Genomic DNA, 21,318 nt, shown 5'->3' with positions numbered 1-21,318 from the left:
AATCTTCTGTTCTGTTTGCTTTAACTGCTCAACTCTACCATATTTAAACTTTGCTCTTAATAACTGAACCATATTCTGGTCCTCTAAAGTGGGAGTTTTTCATGGCAATAAAGTTTGTTTACAGGTCACTGCAGCGCTCTCCTAGTGTTTAACACTTTTTCCCTGATAAATAATCCATAAAAACAAAAGGCCCATATGGGGTGGTGCAGTGTTTGCATCTCAAAGTCAGGAACAATCCGGAGAGCGCTCACTCTTTAAACATCTCGCCTGCAGCAGAGCACAGAAAGTATTGATCAGCAAAGCGCATCATGCCGTAGATCATTTTCAAATGGTGGCAGCAGTATTGCCCCCTGAATGACGTCTATTTGTCATCTGACTGTGAACATCAGGTGATTCATATCAGCTCAGAGAAAGCAAACAGCAGCTTAAGCACAGTAATTCGCTCCCTGGTGCCTGTACAGAACCCACAGGTAAATGAAGTCTGACACACGGCGGATTTTTTTGAGGCCAAATTCTTGCACACATGCTGACATCCACTTCCCTCGCTCTGCCATCTGATCCGCCGTGAGACAATAAGCTTGTAAAACATCCTGAGTTCCCCCTGCCAGGCTGATTAAAAACCTACGACCTGCTCTTTTCATGCCCCCGAGATGAAACAAGATAAATGACCTGCCGCTGTCATTTTTCCAACCCTGCTTGGGAAATACATCACAGTCTGCATGGTTTGTTTGCCGCCTGCAGCCAGAGCAAGAAGTGAGCTCTGACGATGAACTGACATTTTGGCAGACGCGGGTTGATGTGAAATCACGGGCAACAAAGGGAAACTTGTTATTTATGGAAACTTTCCTTATTCTCCGCAAATACTTTGAAGTCATTTGGTGGAACAAATCGATGCTTATGAGGATCTTGCCATGTGGAACAAGTTCCTTTTACAGAAGGAAGTACTCAAAGTCAATGAGAGCTCAGAGGCCAGTGAGAATGCAGGATTATAGAAATATTGATCTACAATTTGAATCAGTCCAATAATTTAGCATTTTACATGATTTATTTATTCTTATACATATTTTTCAGCAGTAAGAATTAGTATTAAAAATGTGTTTTCTTAACCTTCAGTTCAATTTTTTTCTCTTTTTTTAGTAATCCATGTTTGTTTGTTTGTTTGTTTTATATAGCATGCAGTAATATGCAGTAATATTTCAAATGATTTCAAAATCCTTTATAGAAGTTGAGCTACGTCCAAAGGCCTTCTATTTTTCATACACGTTTGAATGCTTCTTCTTTTGAGGGTTTGTCTGTCGGCCTGTACCCTGGTGCGTTGCTGCCTCTCAGGTGATGTAGGGAATTGCATCTGTGACTACCACCATGTGGTGCAGGCTGTGGGACATGTCACCTGTATCTATTGTCAAGAAGGGTCATAAATAGAAACCTCCTCAACACAATTTCACTAATTTTTGTGGCACACTTTTAAGAATTTATTTTGTGACATGGCTTATTTTTTCTTTTATGATTTGATTTAGTGGAAAATTGTTCTTTTATTGTATGTCAGACATTACAGGTCATTTTAGTAGAATAATGTGTATCACACCTCGGATATAGTAGCTAAAAATAATCATCAATAAGTAATGCGTGAGTAGTTACGTGTACAAATGCACTTGACTGTTCATTTAGCAGTTTCCTTCAGTTCTGTCCAATACGATAATGCATCCGTACATCGTCAGTTACCCAGCGCTTAGTCCTGTTATCCCTGCAGTCTTTGGGCAAGAGACACCCTGGTCACCAGTCCATCGCAGGGCACACACACACACACACACCTAGCAACAATTTTAGAGTGTCCAATTAACCTAGTGAGCATGTCTTTGGGCTGTGGGAGGAAACCCATGCAGGCACAGGATGAACATGCAAACTCCACTGAGAAAGATCCAGAGCTGGTTTGTAACCCTGCGCCACTGTGCCGCCACTGCGCCGCCCCAATACAGTGATATTGGTCACTCACCTGTATATGAGTGTTTTTCTTTTATTTGAATTCCACCTGTAGTGTTGTGTAGTTTAAGTGTTCAGCTGAGCAAAGCACAATTAATAGCAGCCTAACTCATGAAACCAGAGCCAAGAGACACTTGTACATGAGCACTCACAGAGGCACACAACAGCAATTACATTTGGAATGGCACGTAGGTGTCCACTTCCTGCACAAGTGGGGGTGTGTGTTTTAGGGTCAGCAGGCAAGCACAACATAATTTGTTCACTCACACACCCTCCTCTCCTGTGTCTTCCCTGTCAGTGTTTTCATCTCGCTCTCTCTCTCTCTCTTTCTCCCCCTGACACAAGGCCACACATTTCCACTCCCACAGCCCTGACAGCACACAGACACATGCCTCGAAGCCTCGGGTGAAGACAGCATGGGAGGTTGCACTCAGTGAGGATGGAGAAGAGAGTGTGCGTGATCCAGACCGACTTCCACCAGTACAGGCCGACCCTCGCTCCAGCGCATGTAAGACACCGGCGTGTTTTTATCTGCGCGTGCTTCGCTTGTCTCTCGTGTTCTCCAGCTTTTTGTAAATGAGAAGCTGACACCAGGGCTCCTCCTCACTGACAGCCCACTCCTCTTTGAGAGTCAGGCACTTCAGTCTACAGGGGGCGTACTGGTGTCGAGGAATGTTTGTCCATACTTGACTTGAGAAAGTTGTGTGTTGTTGGTCTGACAAGATGTCGCCTGTGTTTTTTGTGTAATGGAGTGAAACACAGTTTTTCAGAGACCATATATTCAGACCCATTTATTTTAGCAGTGCTGGAAAGAAAGATGAATATGGTCATGTTTCATATCCATGACTACTCTACCCACAAAGTGCTAAACTAGTGTGCTGTCATATACAGTACAGTATAAAATTCACGAGTGAAGTCTGGAATTGTTGTCCTCTTCCCTTGTCTGCCTTTACTCTCCAAACGTGCCCAACGGTACCTCTTTTCCAATAAAGCTTCATTAAGGATCAGCATGTCACATGGGGTCTGTCCAACTGACACATTCACCAAAGAATGCACTCACACACTGAGAGACAGTAAAAGTGCTTGCAGGCAGATTTAAGGTGCTAATCTGTGAAAGTAGCAGAAGACAAGAGACAAGTGAAGAGGCTTGGGGCCACATCCTGACCTCTCAGTAGGACGCTGTCTTTTGTCATGACTGTCCAAGGACGAGAGGCTCCACGGTTGTGTGCTCAACATTCAAACTCCATCCATCCAATGATGTGCCAGACACTATTGTTCATTTTTTTCGTTTTTTTTTTTTTTTTTAACTAATATTGGAAAGTTGAGATTAGACATGATTATTCTTCACTACAAATAATAGGAGAACAGTACGAACCAACCCTCTGTAATAATTTCTCTCACATTTCTACCCTTTCATTCTACTGCACCTCCACACTAACTTTAAGAAGACAAGAGGTGAGGTCCCAGAATGGAGTAAGCTTCTGTACGGTGTTGCTAAAAATAGTTTGTATACTTCGAAGTTTTCAGTGGTACCAAACCTGTTAGCGTGGGCTATTCAGACCCCGCATGTCCAGGTCTGCATTGTCGGCTTTCCAGTGAGTCCAGTGGACTGCACCTCATCACTGGTTCTGTGCATAGCTTTTTATGGGCAGAACTTCTGGGCACAGCATGGGCAGTCTTTGTTTTGGTGGCTGTGGATGATGGAATGGGGATGATTGGCTCCCTCACCGCAGCCTTGTGTTCTCACTCAGGAAGATCCGTTAATGTGAGGCAGCACAGTGAAAATGAGAGTTTGGTTCTCCGTCAGAAACACAGGTGTACTGTATCATTGGGTCTCATTCATGAGTGAACATATTCGGGCTGTTATCTGTCTGTCACAGCATCCATCTGGTTTCCTCTCCTCATCAATGCTCATGAACTTTGGGTCGTCTCTGAAAGAACAGGTCACTGATCCAGAGGAGAATCAAAGTAGAACGCCATCTCATCACCATTAGCTTGGGCAGGATGCTGCCTGGGCACCTCATTCTTGAGGTCTTCCAGGCATATACCTGCCTTGGTTGGCCTTGGTATTACCCCAGAAGAGCTCAAGGAAGTTTCTTGCAAGAGGGAAGCCTTGGTGTGTTTGCTTCAGCTGCTGCCCCCGTGAGCCAAACGCCATAAACTCCATATTTGTATCCCAATAAGCAGCATGTGTTGGCATTAAAAAAGACCACTGTTGTTTTTGTTCAGGAGTAAAATATTGTCAGGGGTGGTTCTTTCTTTTCCCTTTTTGTTTCATGTTTCAAGCATTGTGTTCCATACAAAGCAGCTATAGTCTGAGTAAGCCATGAGTGAGCCAATACATCAAAGTGAGTCAATCACAACACGAGTACAAACACAACTGCGGCAAAGCCAGAACTCACTGCTTTACTTTATTGTGATGGCTTTTTGGTTTTTAAAAGTGCTAGGCTCATATGTGGCTCCGTCAGTTTGTCTGTCTCTTACATGGCACACGCATGATTTAAAGCTGAAAATATAGTATATACAAAGATTGACATGAGCATAGTTAAGATGAACAATTTTTTTATGTTTCTGAAGTGAAACAATGAACAGCGGTCATTTGTGAAGAAGTCATTGAGGTGGTTTGATGAGGTGGTGACTTTTACTGATTGTACTGAGGGCAAAAAAAGAAAAAATATTTAAATCCACCATACATTCAATAAACTACATAGTAATGAGTATATTTTACGGACAAAAATAGTGGGGACAGTTTCTGCTACTGGCTTTAATTAACTTGAAGAGTCAGAAAGTCCTCTATCATAGGGATCATAGGGAATCGTTTTTGACTGAACAATGCAATTCTGAAAAAAGTTGAGCGCTTGACAACATAAGCTTCGTAATAGTGGCAGACGAAACAAACTACCCACACAATCACAGGTCAGGTCTCACACACGCACACACACACACACACACACACACACACACACACACACACACACACACACACACACACACACACACACACACACACACATACACACCACACACACAGGATCGTCTCACCATCTTTGTGGGGTCCGCTCATTGCCATAATACCTTCCTCAGCCTCTCACCCTAAACCCAACCATCCAAAACAAATGGCTAAACTAAGGACTCTGAACCAAACTGAAACCCAGTTATAATGACCTTGTTGTTTTGAAGACTTGTGGGGACCGGCCAAAATGTCCCCACAGGTACAACTGCACCAGATACACGCACATTCACACCCTGTACACGCACATTGGTGGACGTGTCTACAAAAGTCAAAGTCTCTTTCATCACACCAAATGCGGGTCGGCCATATATTTTGGGGGTTCCAGCATTTAAAAGAGGGCTTTGTTCACTCCTGCTGTGTTTCGTCTTGTCATTTTGAAAACTGGCTCCATGAAGGGAGTCCCGTTGATGTGCAGATAATTTGAGGTTATCTAGTTCAACAGCACCTCTGTCAGTGAAATCTACAACTATGCCAGCTATTATAATCAACCCCCCCATACCCAACCGTTGTTCCTCTGCCGTAATGACTTGACAACAATCATGTCATTGATATGATTTATTACCGTTGCTGACCTGGGGTCAGTCAAGCGAAGGAGCGTTGGTGAATTCTGAGAGGCTCGGATGATCAAAGCAAATGGTGTGTGAGTTTCTCCTCCACCTGTATGCAGAGTTCAGTCAGATGCCACGCTACATTTCAGATGAAAAACAGTCGCGTTCTTTCAAAAATGCTCTTTGTTTATTTTAATATCTTACATTGTCCTTGCTTTGTTTCTCTTTCACACTCTATATTTTATTATTGTGAACTGTTTCACTGACTTGTACCAGTCTGTATGTGGTTATTACCGGCTTACTGTGCCGACACACTTTTTCAGTAAGCACCACTGTCAATGCTGCCAATATCAGTTTTATCCATTTTGTTCTAGCCAAATTAGAAGTCAGATTTGCCGAATGTGTGATATGCAACTTAGCAATGAAGACGGTGTGTATTGTGGAGTAAATTATGTCATGCACTAATGCATATAATGTGTATGAAATCAAGGATGTGGACTGAATGACACTGAATTTTATAGTTTTATAAGTGTTGCTCCAGAGATGTTTTTTTTTCTTGTCCAGATAAAAGAGTGTATTGCAGGGAGACCCTTTTTTGGGTTTAAAAATGCAGCACATACATGTCAATCGGAAACTAGTGAAATACCACCGGGAGTCTCGCAGAGCGTCAGACCAATATTATTCAGGTCAAAACATGCAGCGCTCAGCATTGATGGACAGATTTTGTTGCAAACAAATAGCTGTACATTTTTACCTGGCTGTAAGACCTTGACAATAACCGCAGCTTAGAAGTTTGACTCCAATGATCGTGCGAAAGGTGAACCATTTATCTGTCACATTTATCTTCCTCTCCAGTCAAGGTTCTGAAGGGAAGACTGAACCTGAGTGCCTCGGTAAATCCCACTCTGACAAGTAAATATATTTTGTGTTTAAACTAGCGAGGCACTGGAGACTCAGGCGTGTCATCTGGTGGTGAAGCTACACATACGCTAAATCTTATTTTGACAACATGCCAATTACACTTAGGAAAGATGATACTGTATTTCCAGGTCTAATTTCCGCCTGACAAGCTGATGTGACTATACTTTTTTTTTTTTACAAAGTGGAGAGTGGAGTTAATGATAGGCTTTTTCCAGAGAGCAGATACCAAAACTCAAGCAGCAACAGGTTTTTCGGTCTGTGTGTCTGTCTCCAACGCAGCTTTCCCTTTTAAAAGTTGTCTTCTTCTGATCTCGCGGTGGAAAATCAGCCCACATCTGTTTTTCCCAGAGAAGGAAACTGCTTTTTTTTTGCTTCACCTTAGAAGTACAGCCAGAAATGACTTGTAGAATCTTGTTAGGTGTGAAGAGAAAATACAGCGCTGTTGATTGGCGTCGGTATGTCCAGTATGCACAAGAAGTTGACAAATACTGTCAACAAAACATTCCGGATTTTTAGCTTTTTTTATACTTCACATTCACGTTTTAGGAACATGCAACCAAAGCCTACAACTGAGTAATAATCATGATCGCAGTTTTGAGGCTGGTTTTCTGCATCACAACATTGCAAGTAGCGCAGTGAGGGAATTATTGGCCGCATGAGTGACATAAATCTGCAGGATAGCATGTTCACTCAACACTGCAGTGAATAAATAATTTTGTTCTTCTTGTTGAGCATTTTCTGGCATGAAAATGTATGAAATATTTAGTCGCCGTACCTGTCTGATGCTGTGGGTCAGAGGACTATCACTGCTCTGGGCAGCATGAGGAGGAGTGGCACAGGATAGTGAGCGCCAGAGGTGCAGAGGTACGATTCTCAAAACAGTGGGCTCCAGAAAGAGCACTTTTCTCATCCAAGGAAAAAGGGCTGGTGGTGCGCCACACGGGGTCTATCTGTGTACATCCCAGTTGGGTACGATGGACATCCGGTTGAAACCAACCAGCATTCCACCTCTAATGCCAGGTCCAGAGTACTTTACGCTGCTAGTCTCTAACTCTAGAAAGCAGAAGGTTTGGCAAAAGACACACAGCATCCATTATATCCAACATTTATACATGCGTATATATATATATATACGCATGTATAAATGCGTATATATATATATATATATATATATGCTAACCACTGCGCTGTACAGCTCTGAAGGAATCGTAGATACTGGAATAACACCATCCAGCGTCTCTCCCCTGCTGCATCTACACTTTGGTCTGTGACAATGCAGCCTCTCACTGAAACAATTCAGTCCTCAAATATTACTGTTTAGAACTTGTTCTGGCGCCTTCTTATTGCGCATATACTGCTTTGTGTATCAGCAATGAGAATATAATAGTCTTTATAAATACACAAATACAACATACCACTTTGATCGAATGACTGTGGGAAACGATGATGTGCACTTTTATTATTATTTATTTTTAAATTAATAAATCACAGTCCCACTATAAATCAAATCGCAATGTTGACCAGAATCGTCATATAATGTAAATGAAAATATTGAATCTGGTCAAATGCATATCGTCCCAGGCTCGACGTGGAGGGTGGATGGGGCTGCAAGCACTTTCAGGGATGAAAGTGCCTGTCAGTCTGTTGCGAGTAATAGAGCACCTAAATGGTCCTGGCATGTGACAAATATCCTAGAGAGGCCAAATATTTGGCTAACATCTTGTTCTCATGACTGCTGTTACAGTAGAGCGTTCTATCCCATGTTTCACAAGCTGCTGTTGCGAGGTCCCTTCATGTTGAATCTCAGGGAAATGGACAAGGAGGCCTGCATTTGCCTGCGCTTTCCCTAAAGTAACTCGCAGTTGTACTGGCTAATGACTAACTGAGGCAACTAGAGGATCACAGAAGACCTTCAAGTTATCCCTGACAATAAACCTCAATCCCCAAAAGCGCCACACTTTTCAAACAGCTCCACCAAGTCTTGTGTTACTGTCATCTACGGCTCTCACCTCCAATAGGTGAATGAACTGCAAAGAACACACAAGACAACAGCCAGAAAACCAAAGTGATTGTAAATTAACAACAAATAAAACACTCTAACACAGTCCAACAACAAAAGTAGTGTGTTCCCGTACATTTATTGTGCGACTGTCAACACTTAGTCACATCAAGCAGCATGGTATGGATGAGACTATAATCTGTCAAGCCTCCGACTCATGCGTCATCATTAACAGTTAAATCTAAACCGAATATCATCATGACAATGTCAATAATGAAATACTGATTCGTGTTTTCCAACAACTGCTGAGGTGAATGGAAGTCTGTTCAGTGTTCCAGGCTGTCTGCCCATCTGCCAGTTCATGCTACAGGGAGAAAGAGTGTAAATAAACCATCCGATTTTTTTCACTTTACTGCTCTGGATCCTTGACTTTTGGCCTCTGTACCATGCTGAGAAGATGCCTGCATTGAACGAGTCTTCTCAGTCCTTGACTCTTATCTCACCCTAAAAACAAGCTGGAGAAGGAATGACGTTAAGTGTGTGATCCAAGTCTTGAACAGCGCTCGTCCTTAGCCAGCCACACCCAAGTCAAATTCCATCTTTGTCGCCTGATTCTGCCATTACATCAGGATTCCAAGTGTTTTTGTTCAACCATATTGTATATATATATATATATATATATATATATATATATATATATATATATATATATATATATATATATATATATATATATATATATATATATATATATATATATATATATATATATATATATATATATATATATATATATATATATATATATATATATACATTTAGCTTTTCAATACCTTCAACCTTTTATTCTGATCGATTCTTCAACGCACTAAGGACTTCTGTTTTGGAAAAAATGAAATGAAGTCACCTCTCTTAGGCTTAGTTAGCACCTTTGTTGCAATTACGATGCAGTTTAGGGCGAGGACACCTCAGCCAGCATGTACTGTACATCAATCCAGTCAAATGTATCACCTTTGGAGGCGACAGGATTTAGCATGTTGAAATGAGTTTTTGAATAGAGAGAAAGACATCCATGAGAAATGCAGATAATGTGAACGTTCAGTTGTTGATAAGGCAAACATCTGCTTCACGCAAAGAGCATTAGTAGTAGTGGCTACTAACATGAGCCAAATCGAGGGCTGAACACAATTCTGATTTGTTCTGTCAGCAGGCAGCAGTCTGTGGTTAGTGTCAGCGTATATACATGTTCTCCATCTCCTCTGACTCCATGTAACCCAGGACACATCCACGCCCCGCCCTTCTTCCAACTCTCATCCATTTGTCACAAACATTGCCATTCATAATCTCTTCGTCCTCAAAATTAACGATTGAAAGAGAGAAATGTAGAATTTGTATGAGTGTAAGTATAAGTTTTGAACATTTTTGCTGCCGCATAAAATGATTCAGCCGGCCAGATTCAGCCCACGAGCCGTGATTTTGACACATGTTCTTTGGAATCCATTTGATCAATCAGAATCAAAACACTACAAGGAGGTTTTGTGTTCTGTCTGATCTTCAAGTGCAGTATTGGTATGGGTCTATTGTTGCCAGTGTATAGCTAGTTGCCAGTACAATCATCAGTTCGATTCATAAATTGATGGAAATAAATGAAATGTCGAGGGTTGACACGGAAGTGATTCACAGTTGCGTGCGACCCTCCGGTGAGAATGCCAGTGTGGGCAGTGTTTGGGACAAGCTTCTCCAATATTACAGCAGCTGTTGCACTCTGTCTGTGCAGTTTGTTTTGTAAGTCAGATAAAATGCCAGAATAAAACACACATCTTCTCAGAAGTGCTATGATACATACACCAACACATATGCTTCCGGACAGTTTGCTAATCCCAACATAAGAGGTGTTTTGGATCAAATGTGTATGCTCACATTGTGGCGCGTGACGAGAGTCCCATCTCTAACAACCTTCGAAAAGCTTTTGACACTCTGTGTTTCCTCAGTTAAAATGGAAATAGCTGGAAGCAGTCATGGATTTGAATTCCGATTCATTCCAAATGCAGTTTCTTTCTCTGTACTCTGGCCAGATTCTTGTGGTCATAAGTTGTGACGCTCAATTCAAAATGTCATCACATAAACACAATCCGGCCTGTTGTTCTTGGACAGATGAATGCGGTGGCCCTGTGGGTGACCATGTGGGCGAACCAGACATTCATCGCATGTTATAATGTAAACTGAGAAGAGACTGGCCATGTTGGACTCTGGACTCTTACTTTATGGTTCTGCTGATGCCTGGATGGGCCTCAGCAGCAGGACCTCGAAGGACTGTCCGCCTCCTTATATGAAACTCAACACCAGCGGTTATTAATCTGGAGAACCTTTGTGTGAAGCGCGAGGCACCTGCGTGTGGGGGAGGAGACTGCTGCGGCCAGGACAGAGGCATCATTTTTTAGAGTCCAGAAGCCCAGAAGGACACGTATGGAACAGGTTGTTTGGATTTCAGGAGCATACCGCAACACCCTCCAATAAAAATGGAGGGTTGATTGAGAGGAGAGGAAACGTCTGCCAGAGAAGACTGAGACAGAAAGCGGATGACAGATTAACCGCCGTGTGGAGAAAGAGCTGCTTTGGGAAGAAGATTTGCTTGTTCAGACCAGTGCTGCACTTCGACAAGAATCAGTGACGGTCCACCTGGAACCACCTAAACATTTGTGTGTCGCGCGGCGCACAGAGAGATCTGGATGTGTCAAGATTAAAGAAGGCATCTCCCTGATGATGTCAGCGAGCAGCCCTTCCCTCGACGACGAGCCCAGCAGGAATCAGTCAGATCCTGGAGCGGAACCAGAAGCTGAAGATCTAGACTGGGATGGATTCAGCACGACATTGGACAACGGCTCAACAGTTGGGTACATTTAACAAAAACAAGGAATAGTTCTGATGAAATCTGCAATGAGATCACTCGCATGCCGCAGTTCAAAGTCTGGTTTGGAGTCTTTCCAAGCGGTGAGCTGTCATTTGCAAGTCAAATCAGCAGCCATTGTTCAGATCAAAACAGTGGGTGTGGACTCACCACGAGCTGCAAACATCCAACTCAATTATGCTGTGTTTCGCTTCTCTATTGCTTGGTCATAAACGCAGAGCATGGAGAGGGTTGTTGCGAGTTGCCATTATTTTCTCTGGTTTTGTAATGTCTGTTTTACAGTCTACGTCTATGGATTAGGATTAGATTCTTGTTTATTTATTTCAATTTTTCAAATGACAAAAACAATAATGAGAGAAGCTGATCAAAAAGATCAGTCAGTTTTTGTCTATTTTAGCTGTGCTTTTTTTCTTTTTTTTTTTTTTTAACCAACAAGGGAACCTGAAGGGGTCCAATATAAACAAATGTAAAATATATTGAAATGACATGGTAGCAAAAACAAACACAACCAAAGTTGACCATTTTCACCTCTGTACCTTATTTAGATATATATGTATTTAGTACTATATTTCTAAACAATGAGATTAAACAACACTTAGATTTTCCATTGATCTTCAGTTGATTTTCATTGTCACAAATTCTGTATATACGCTTAGTTGTTCGAGTCAAATATATGACTTACTGTGACTGACTGTGTAGCGATACATGGAGACACACATGAGCAGGATACAATGATGACAAAGACTGAATTTAAATTTACAGACAAACATACCAGTGTCATTGTATGAAATATTGGTGGAGCCCCGGCAGGACAGTGTCATTCAATGAAAAGCAGGTGGAACATAATAGGGACAACATTTGCTCCCTGCGCGCTGACAAAGTTTTTTTTTTTTTTTTCAAGGGAGGGTCAACTGACATTCCCTTACCATGATCTATGTTACGTTTAATATGTCATGACATTAACACAGTTTCACAGTTGTTTTGTGGTAGATCAGCTTGTGTAGTGGAACTGCGTATGAATGAATGAATGAATATGTTGATAAAGACAAATATTAATTCATTCAATTAATGTAAATGCTTAACACACTACAGTGTGTTCGTATGAAAAGGGTTTTAGTTGAAATGTTTTTTTTACAAATGTTTCTAACCTGAATAACTTACCCCTGCGTATTAGTTCATGTGGTCACAGCAGGTCTTACTTAAACTAAATGTTGACCTACATATCTGCTCCCCGTTTGAACTTGTCAAACAAGTCATCTTTTCTTGTCACTGCTGAATTGATGAAAGAAGGTGTGGGTGGGATAACAAAGACTTTCGGGGAAGGCAAGGTCCCTTCTGAAAAACAATGATTTGTCTGTTCCTTTTTAATATCTTTGCTTATCCATCAATAGGATCTTTGTCTTCACAAACAGGTCACAGTCTGCTTCAGATTTCAAAAATACAAAACATGCTTATTTCACTTCGAGTCAGCTCACCAGTTGCAAGACAGGACACAGTAATAAAATTTGTAAATCAAACACTCATGGTGATATTTTGACTGACTGCAGGAGCAGGAGCGTCTTCAGGCCTCGGAGCAGCGCTGTGACGAGCTGGAGAAGACCCGCTGTGAGCTGGAGAGGCAGCTCTCGGGCCTGTCGGACCGACTGGAGGAAGAAGAGGCCTGCTCGCTTCAACTGGCGTTACAAAGGGATCGTCTGGAGGTCGAGTGCAGCAACCTCCGACTGGACCTGGACGACCTGGAGAGCGCGCTCGCTTCATCTGACCGTGATAAACAGGTAGAACACGTTGAGATCTCCACAGTTTTGAGAAAAGTTCCAGCACAGTCGAGGGATTAAAAACTGCTTTTTTAAATGTATTTGAAAGATTTTTGTATGTCATTTGTTTCATTTATTTCCAGCTAAACAGAAGCAGAAACCCTTAGTGGGGAATGATGAAGAGAAATGTTTCATTGGTGTCAATAAGCTTTTTAGCATAGTTGTAGTAGTAGTAGTAGTAACCTTAAAATTAGAGGTGAATTTGTAGAAATTGAATGACCCTGCTTTATTACCTCTGTTATTAAGCTTTAAGTCAACAGAAGTCAAATCGAGGAAAACAAATGGCTGCCTGTTCATTCCTACACACTGGGAGAATGAAGCGCATAAAACATTTTTCCATTTCATAAAGCGCCTTAAGGGACACTTCTAAAAGCACTTGTAACTCGAGTAATTACAGCTTGATCTAGAATTTAAACTTTTCGCACTCAGACTGATGGAATGTCAGTCTTCCTGACGTCCAGAGTGGTTCTTGATTAATGGATCTGGATGGCCTCTGTTGAGACATGTTAAGCGCTTCTCTGCCTCCAACCAAGTGTTTTTATCTGCTTCAATGAGGTGCTGTACCAGATTAAGATGCTATCTCTGCTCTGGAATGCGACAGCCGTCATTATACAACTGTTCATTTAATATGTAGTTGGATTTCCATCACAAAACACTGAAAAAAAAACACATTTTTCTTTTGGATTTTGAACATTTAAAAGGGACTTATGTCACTTTTGACTGAGATGCTGCATCAGTAAGTGTATGAACTGGTATATCTGCCTTTTGCAGCACCATGTTGTTTGTTGAGAGTCGAGAACAGGTCGCCGTATTATTGGCTGCAAGCCCCGGATGCTGCAACTGCATTAGTTGTTTTTTTACATTGACACACGAAACTTGCATCAGGCTACGGTCTCCAAACCATTCATCATGGCAGCTCCCCGTAGACTAGCTGCCACTCTTCTGTCATCTCCACCCATTCCACACTGCTGTACGCCCCTCTTTATTTTCTGTCCATTATTTTGTTGGACTGATCTGTTTTCACTTCTTCAGTCCCCTGTTACTTAACCGCTCCTCTCTCACTTAACACTAATGTGTTTTGCTTCTACTGACCTTCATTCCTCTTTCCTCCAGCTAGCAGCTCCACCTCTCCAGGATCTCCTTCAGCTCATCTCTACTCTTCCTACAGATCACTATAGCCATATATATATATATACAACCTAATAGTTTGTTCCAATGATGGGATTTTAGGCCTTTTTTTACTTCTTTATTCATTTTTCCATTCATTTATTTTTAGTATTGGCCCTCTGTCACTCATACATTTCTCATGCACCTGATGCGTTATCAAAGCTCCTCTCAAGGCTTTCTCTGGACCCTCACAGAGCCAGTGCCACGCCTTCTGACCTTCTCTCTGCTTCTCTATCAACACCCTCAGAGTACACAACGTGAGGATGTGCTCTTCCTCTGCAGGCAGCTGCAGTGGCTGACATCTCCTGAAACACCTTTATGATGTGACCATGGAATTATCCCTCTAAAGTTACGAATTGTGAGAACCCCCTATGTTCATACAAAATCTGCCCCAGAACTGTCTTCCTCCACTTGTCATATCTCAGCCTTCAAGATCATAGATCAGTCTGGCCATGATGTTCACTGAAGCTTGCCCTAATAGGACGCTGACTGGGCCTACTGCCTTCCCAATCTCTATCCTCTTAAGAGCTTCCCTCACTTCCACCTTTTTCATTTCTTCATCTACCTGGTCCACCATCGTGGTCCCCTCTTTCTCTCACTGCTCTCTCATCTCTCTGTTTATCCCACAGTTTTGTTCCTTCCTTTCATCTTTTCCCAATACTTTCCTGAACTTCAATACTCGGCCGTCTCCTCGTCCTACTCACTTTTCTTCTATTTCTTCTCCCTAACAATATTCATGACCTTTTCTTTATATTCTCTGCTGTTCATAAGACCAAATGACGGTTGTGAGATCTGTCTCTATCTGCAATCAATCATTAATATTGAATAAAATACGTTTGATCACATCTTTGAATCTGAATTGACATGAGTTTGGACATTTATATTGCATTAATTTCAGACTTTGAAATACTACATCATCTCTTCAAAGTCACCCACACTTGTCTCATTAGTTTCACAATGCAAACCAGGAATTCACAGAACTATAACTTTGTTGAGCCAGAAAACAGAGAAAATACTGCAGAAGAAAACAGATCAGCATCTGTTTCTGAAAACACACAGCAGATAAAAAAAAAACTGCCAGGCAACGTAAATGCACGGGAATTTAAGGATGAAAATGCAGTTGAAGCTGTGTTTCGTAACTCACATCATGCAACGACTGAACTGTTCACTATGTTTCCTAGTCATCAGAAAGTGAAGTGAAGAGGCTCCTGGAGCAGCTAATCCAGAAGGACGAAGCACTTAAGAAGCTGCGGGAAGAGAAGGAACATCTGGTGGGGCCAAGCCAGGTGAGACTGGTTTTTCAGACCAACAACTGGGGAACCTTTTGTGAGGAATGAAAAGCACAAACACCTGCTTATATCATGGTTGTGTGCTCCTCGGCTGCTCTCTCATCTGAGTGAAAATAACAATAGGTTGCCTCAGTGCCTTTCTAAGTATTCGCAAAACCTCTCAGCCAAGTTGTGGATTAAATCTCATTTTGAGGAAGACGTGATAAGGTCAGACCTGCCTTATTGTTGGTCTGTGTAGTACATGCGCTCCGTAACAACCCGCAGCCCCTTTCTGTATTTTGTAAAGATGATCAGTCCCGACATCCTTCTGGCAAATAGAAAGTTAAACATTGAACATTTATTACAGATGTGATGATCAGGCTTATCAGCGGCAGGTTTCATGCTATTGCGTGTTGCAAAAAAAGATACGTACAGTTTAATCTATTGAAAACCTGCCTTAGATTGCATTAAACTCTCTGCTGATAGGAAGGGTCAATCTGTCACATCCAACCACAGAGCAAGTGCTCCACATTATTCCCAAGGTCTTTGGAAGTCTCAATGTGGCTCACAGATGATAGGAGTCAGCGTGGTTTTGGGACACATGTGCGGGCCAGACTCACTGTTGATGCTCTGCAGTCATGCTGAGTGAAGACGAGAGGGTCAGAAATACTGACCAGATCGAAGAGCTGGCTGCAGATGCAAGCTGATGATGTGAATAAATATTTACAAAGGCATTTAAATCTCAAATATCTCCTGTTGACTTCCCTGAGGCCCATTTCCAAATCATGGTGCAGTGACAGAAGGCATGAAAAAGCTTCAGATCTCTCAGCCAAGTGTTAGCTGGGTTGGCCACGCAGTAATATGAGACAGGCTCAAATCTGCATATGGACTATATATACAAGTGTTATGATAAGTAGTAGTAGTAGGCACAGACACATGGGGACTGCGACGCTATGTTGTTGTTGAGATGTGTATGTGTTGTTTGTGCGTAATTGGACAGCAACACGCCACTGCTACAGCAATGAAAATAGTGTAGCTGACTATGCCAACTTTCATCCACCTCTGATGAAGTGTCTCTACGCAGCTCTTAACCTATACAGCAGGTTGAAACTGTAGCAGTTACTCCCTCCGTATTTGATCAGAACCCTTGCTCAGTTCACTCAATAATATTAAGATGTTAGCTTTGCATTCATGTGGCAACATGAGTTTCTTTACACTTACATAACATTGGCATCACATTGTGGATCTACTGAACAAAATTATGAGCGCAACACATTATGTTACGCTCCTATTGTTTTGCGTTTTACCCAGTGAGATTATTACCGAGGGTGAACCGTCCGTGTCTTCCAGACAAGTAGCACAACCGTGTCGTGACCACTCCTCAGTCTGGGGATAATAAAAAGTCATTGCAAAAAGTGCATTTGATCTGTCGAGATGCCACAGATGCCTACAGTTATGAGGCAGCGAGGCATTGGCATGCTGGCTGCTGTAATGTCATTTGACAGTTGATGGACAGAGGTGTCCAACTACTCTACCAAGCGTTTCCACCAGGTCTCAAGACCATGACATTCAGATCGTGCATCTCGTCTATGACCCGCGACACGCACGTCTGATGACTATAGTTTGCACCACACGAACACTCAGAAACCAGATACTGACTTGTGTGGTGTATTCAGATGCCACTGTACACATTAGACTCTGTTTTGTTTTCATTTTTTCTTTTGTCGTGAGTCAGAATTTGATCACTTTTTGTTGCTGTAAATGTCTATGCCAGAACAAGAATTTATCAAAACGTTTGAGAATGGCCCATGTTGTGTGTGTGTAATGTTGTTCAGAGAGTAATAAGGGTACATTTGTTATCAGGCATCAAACCAGAGATGGAGGAAAGACGTAGTGGAGGAGAGACTCGGAGCGACCAACAAGAGTGGACGAGACGATCTTGCCAAGCAGTGAGTTTGATATTCCATGATCAGTGACCAAAGTACAAATCCTGTATATTAAAGGCTGGATCAACAATGTGGTAAACTCTTCAAAATTGTGTTCCAATATGTATTTTGGCAGTGATCTGCAACGGTTGTGTAGGCGCTATTAGTTTCACTGGTGCAAATGAAAGAAATAACAGGTGAAAATCACAGGCCACAGACCATCTCACTGTCCTCATCCTCTACGGCAAATTTTTGGTGGCTTCCGCACATAGCCTCTGTGCCCTGAGCACTAGCAGTATAGCATGAGGTGTCTGCAGACCTCAGACATCAGCGGACCACAGCGCCTCGTGGCGTTTTGGGTCGCCACTGCTTCACAACACAAGGAAAGTTCAGGTAATCATTGACAGATGAATATTTCTCAGTCAGTCTACCCACGTCAAGCCACCCACTGGTGTCACTGCGGCATGCCGGCAAAGTCTAATCCCAACTGTGGGCCAACTTTCTCCTGCTGATGCCGTACACCTTACATACCACCTACCCCTGTGCCACAGGCCAATGAAATAACCAGGCCACTATAGTTCATGGAGGCATTTGCTGGAGGACGCTGGGATTAGAGCAGATTAGCCATTGGTTCATGCCCCTAATGGATGAGTGCAGACTGAGCACGTGACACAGTCTGGAGCTGCCACGGAGAACGTCATATATAACGTCATATCATGGATTCCAAGCAAGATTTGGGTTTGTTTTGTGTGAAATGAGAAGTATCAGATTTTCAATGGGCACAAATGGGTAAAGACTCCTTCCCTCCTTTTCTTTATAGATATTGTTTAAATGAAAATCCTATCTTCCATATCAATAGCATTTGCAATTTTAAAAATAGTTACTGCACATTTTAAGGGCAAAAAAAATTATTATTCTTAATCTGACGAGATCAACACCTTTTGAATTCATTCAATCTTTTCCTCTGATGCCCTGAATATACAGTAATCTTGTCTTTTCATTGAATACACACAGAAACACTGCACTCTCTCTTGTCTCTTTAAAGGATTTGATCTCTTGTTAACATTGTAGACATTTATGTATGGTGTTGCTGCTCTCTTCACTGCAGGAAGGACCTGGACATGAGCAGAACCAGCACCAAGCTGCAGGCAGACGTTCCTAATGTGGAGCTGCAGAGGAAAAGCATGGGGCAACAGGTAAGACGTGTTTCCTGCGGTGTGAGCGCACATCAGGAGCGGCACTTGTTTAAACTGAGATGCATAGTCTGATATGGGTTTACAATTTAAAGCCATTTGCTCCGCTTGTTTTTGGAGATGAAAATTTTGAATTCATGACACGACAAGGAGGTTGACGGAGGGACTTTTTCAATAAAATCATCCATCATTATCACTAAAATGAAATGCTCTGTGAATGAATAAGTTCCAGGCTTTTCGAAATTTGGTTGACCTTCCTTTTGGATGTTTTGCTCGGTCCCATCATTTAGCTGTAGGTAATATTGCATACACACCTGTTCATGAAAACTGCCTGTCTGTACATTAAATCTCAAGCACAAAGGATCCTTTACCTGTGCACCAGACTCAAAGCTGGTATGTGGCTTCCGTCTACAGCTTCTAATTCTAAACTTCTTTTGGACACATTTAATAATGTGTCTTTTTCCAAGATACCTACTCTCTTTGATAACATCTCCCTCTGTCCGCAGCCTGTTCTTGGAATGGCCTTCTATGAATCACGAAGAGCACAATGGATCCTATGGTTCCGCTCTGGAAATATACATCTAGATGCAGAGTATTTGTGAAAAACCACAAGTGAAACTAAATACAGTGTTTTGGTGGGGAACTTCCTTGCTTCCCCACAGAAACAGAAATTGGTCGGGACTTTCTCAGTGCTGTGGTTGCTAAGCATCACAGCGAATGATTCTTACTGGCAATAAAGGGGAAAAAAAGACTCTCAGTCAAATGCTACAGGCGTTTCCTTTGCCCGTCTTTGCCTTAACGTTACCCAAAATTTAGACATGCACCCGCTCATCAATTGCTTCTCTGTTTGGAATACTGTATCAGTCATTACCTATGATCTGGATTCCATACATAGATGTCCATTCCGGATACTCTCAGTCATGAACATCCCAACATTGAAGTGGTGAAAAAGAATACCCTTGGCTAGATTAAGTAAATGGCATGCTATTATTACACATGGTTATAGAGTGTCATTTTGGGAGCACTCATCGTGGGCGTAAACATGTGACATAACTTACTTTAGTAAGTAATAAGACAATGTCTTTTTCAAACAATATTCAGCTTTGAGATGCTATATGAATCAAGAGACTGGCCCCACTTTGCTGGGTAGCCGCCACCCAGACCAAGGTCAGTCGGGTCAACCGAGTCAACATCTTTTTCTCCAAAGTACCGGGCAGTAAAAAAACGCTACCTACCGAGGCCAGTCCGCCGTTGCTGCTAAATTTAACCCCGGTTCATTCATCACCATCAAAATAGTGACGCCCTTTACTGCTTTGAAGCTGGCTAGTTTTGCTATCTAGACAAGATGTCAGCTGAAAGGTTTTTCAGCCTTCAATTGGAAGTGGAACGAGTGGCAGACTCAAATCCAGATGGGGAGATTATGGCACCCATCTGTTCCTCACCACTCGCCTTGAGATGCTCAACGTTGTCTCTGTTTGAGTACTCTTGAGCATGCAACTATTGTGTTCTTCTAACAGCTGGTCCTGCAATAGTTAATAACAGAATTATGTGTTGCATGTCTATTTATTTTTCCATAGTTTGTCTCACCGTCTCTTGGCTTTCATTACCTGCAAACGCCCTGCTGTCATGCTACTGCACTGCTGGCTTTGTGACTTCCTCAGATGGATGTCTGGCTGTAGATACAGGCTGGAGTTTCAGTCTCACATCTTGTGTTAGTGTGAGTGAAAACATCATAGTGGTATCCTGAACCGTCTGGTGTTTTGTCTCCTCCACATACCGAAGATTAAATAGTAAAGCCAAACTATGATATTACCACAGTATCTGATACCATGGTGTGATAGTAAATAATGAATTTTTGTTTGCTGGCTTCACAACAGCCTTGAACAATTCATATTAAATATTGTGTTTGTGGACCAAGTCATGTCTGTCTTTTTAGTGTGCTGTAATTTCAATGGGTGGCTGGAAGGGAATACCGCAGGGGTCGCTGGCCCACGGTCATGCTTTCTTACAACACCCTTAATGGTTTTATTATGCAGTTGTAAAGTAGTTATACAGCACCGTTAACGGTCACTGTGATCATCTAGAGAATGACACTCACTTTCTCCCTGATGGCAATTTTGCTTAGAGCAGATGTTTCCATGGACTGAAGCAGTCCATCCAAGGACATCCATGGTTTTGCCAACCAAAGACTTTCTGTCTGCCACACATGCTCTGACTACAGTTCTAGTGACTTCACTAGTCGTACTGTACGTGTGTTCATGTAACTCTAGCAAAAGAGCGTCACGACTTGACTGCTGCGTCGCTAGTTTTTCCTGGAAGATGAGGTCGTGTTCATCTTCAGCGACAAAGGCTCAGTCGTCTAAACTTGTTTTTGAATGTATTACTAGAAACGACAGCAGCTGTAAAGAAACAGAGCGTCTCCCACGCAGTGAAAAACAAATAACCGTGGAATGACTGAAACGGTCATTGTGATTTGTGGGGGAACTAATGTGGGTCAAGAACAAAAGAAATTACGTCAGAGCATGTCAGTCACCTGGTTTGCCAACACTTGCACTGCAAAAAACAACAAGCTCAAAGCTTCT

General features: G+C 42.2%; 1 protein-coding gene across 3 annotated transcripts in view; it reads left to right on the top strand.

Annotated features, from left to right (window-relative positions):
* The first annotated feature begins 2,345 nt into the window (after nt 1-2,345).
* Nucleotides 2,346-21,318, top strand: part of LOC128759192 (myosin-16) — a 31,485-nt gene continuing 12,512 nt past the window's right edge. The window contains exons 1-5 of one of the 3 annotated variants that reach the window (XM_053865967.1): nt 2,346-2,488; nt 12,917-13,144; nt 15,532-15,636; nt 17,482-17,567; nt 18,652-18,739. In XM_053865967.1, coding sequence (XP_053721942.1) covers nt 2,420-2,488; nt 12,917-13,144; nt 15,532-15,636; nt 17,482-17,567; nt 18,652-18,739 — 576 coding nt within the window. In that variant the 5' untranslated portion in view covers nt 2,346-2,419. Of the gene's footprint in view, nt 2,489-10,928; nt 11,351-11,433; nt 11,453-12,916; nt 13,145-15,531; nt 15,637-17,481; nt 17,568-18,651; nt 18,740-21,318 lie in introns of those variants that run through there. The other 2 variants (XM_053865966.1, XM_053865970.1) reach the window with 2 other exon arrangements.

This window comes from Synchiropus splendidus, chromosome 5 (genome assembly GCF_027744825.2).
Source record: "Synchiropus splendidus isolate RoL2022-P1 chromosome 5, RoL_Sspl_1.0, whole genome shotgun sequence".
NCBI lineage: Eukaryota > Metazoa > Chordata > Actinopteri > Syngnathiformes > Callionymidae > Synchiropus > Synchiropus splendidus.
Note: the sequence above shows the minus strand (reverse complement) of the source record. Positions and strands in the feature narration are given on the sequence as shown.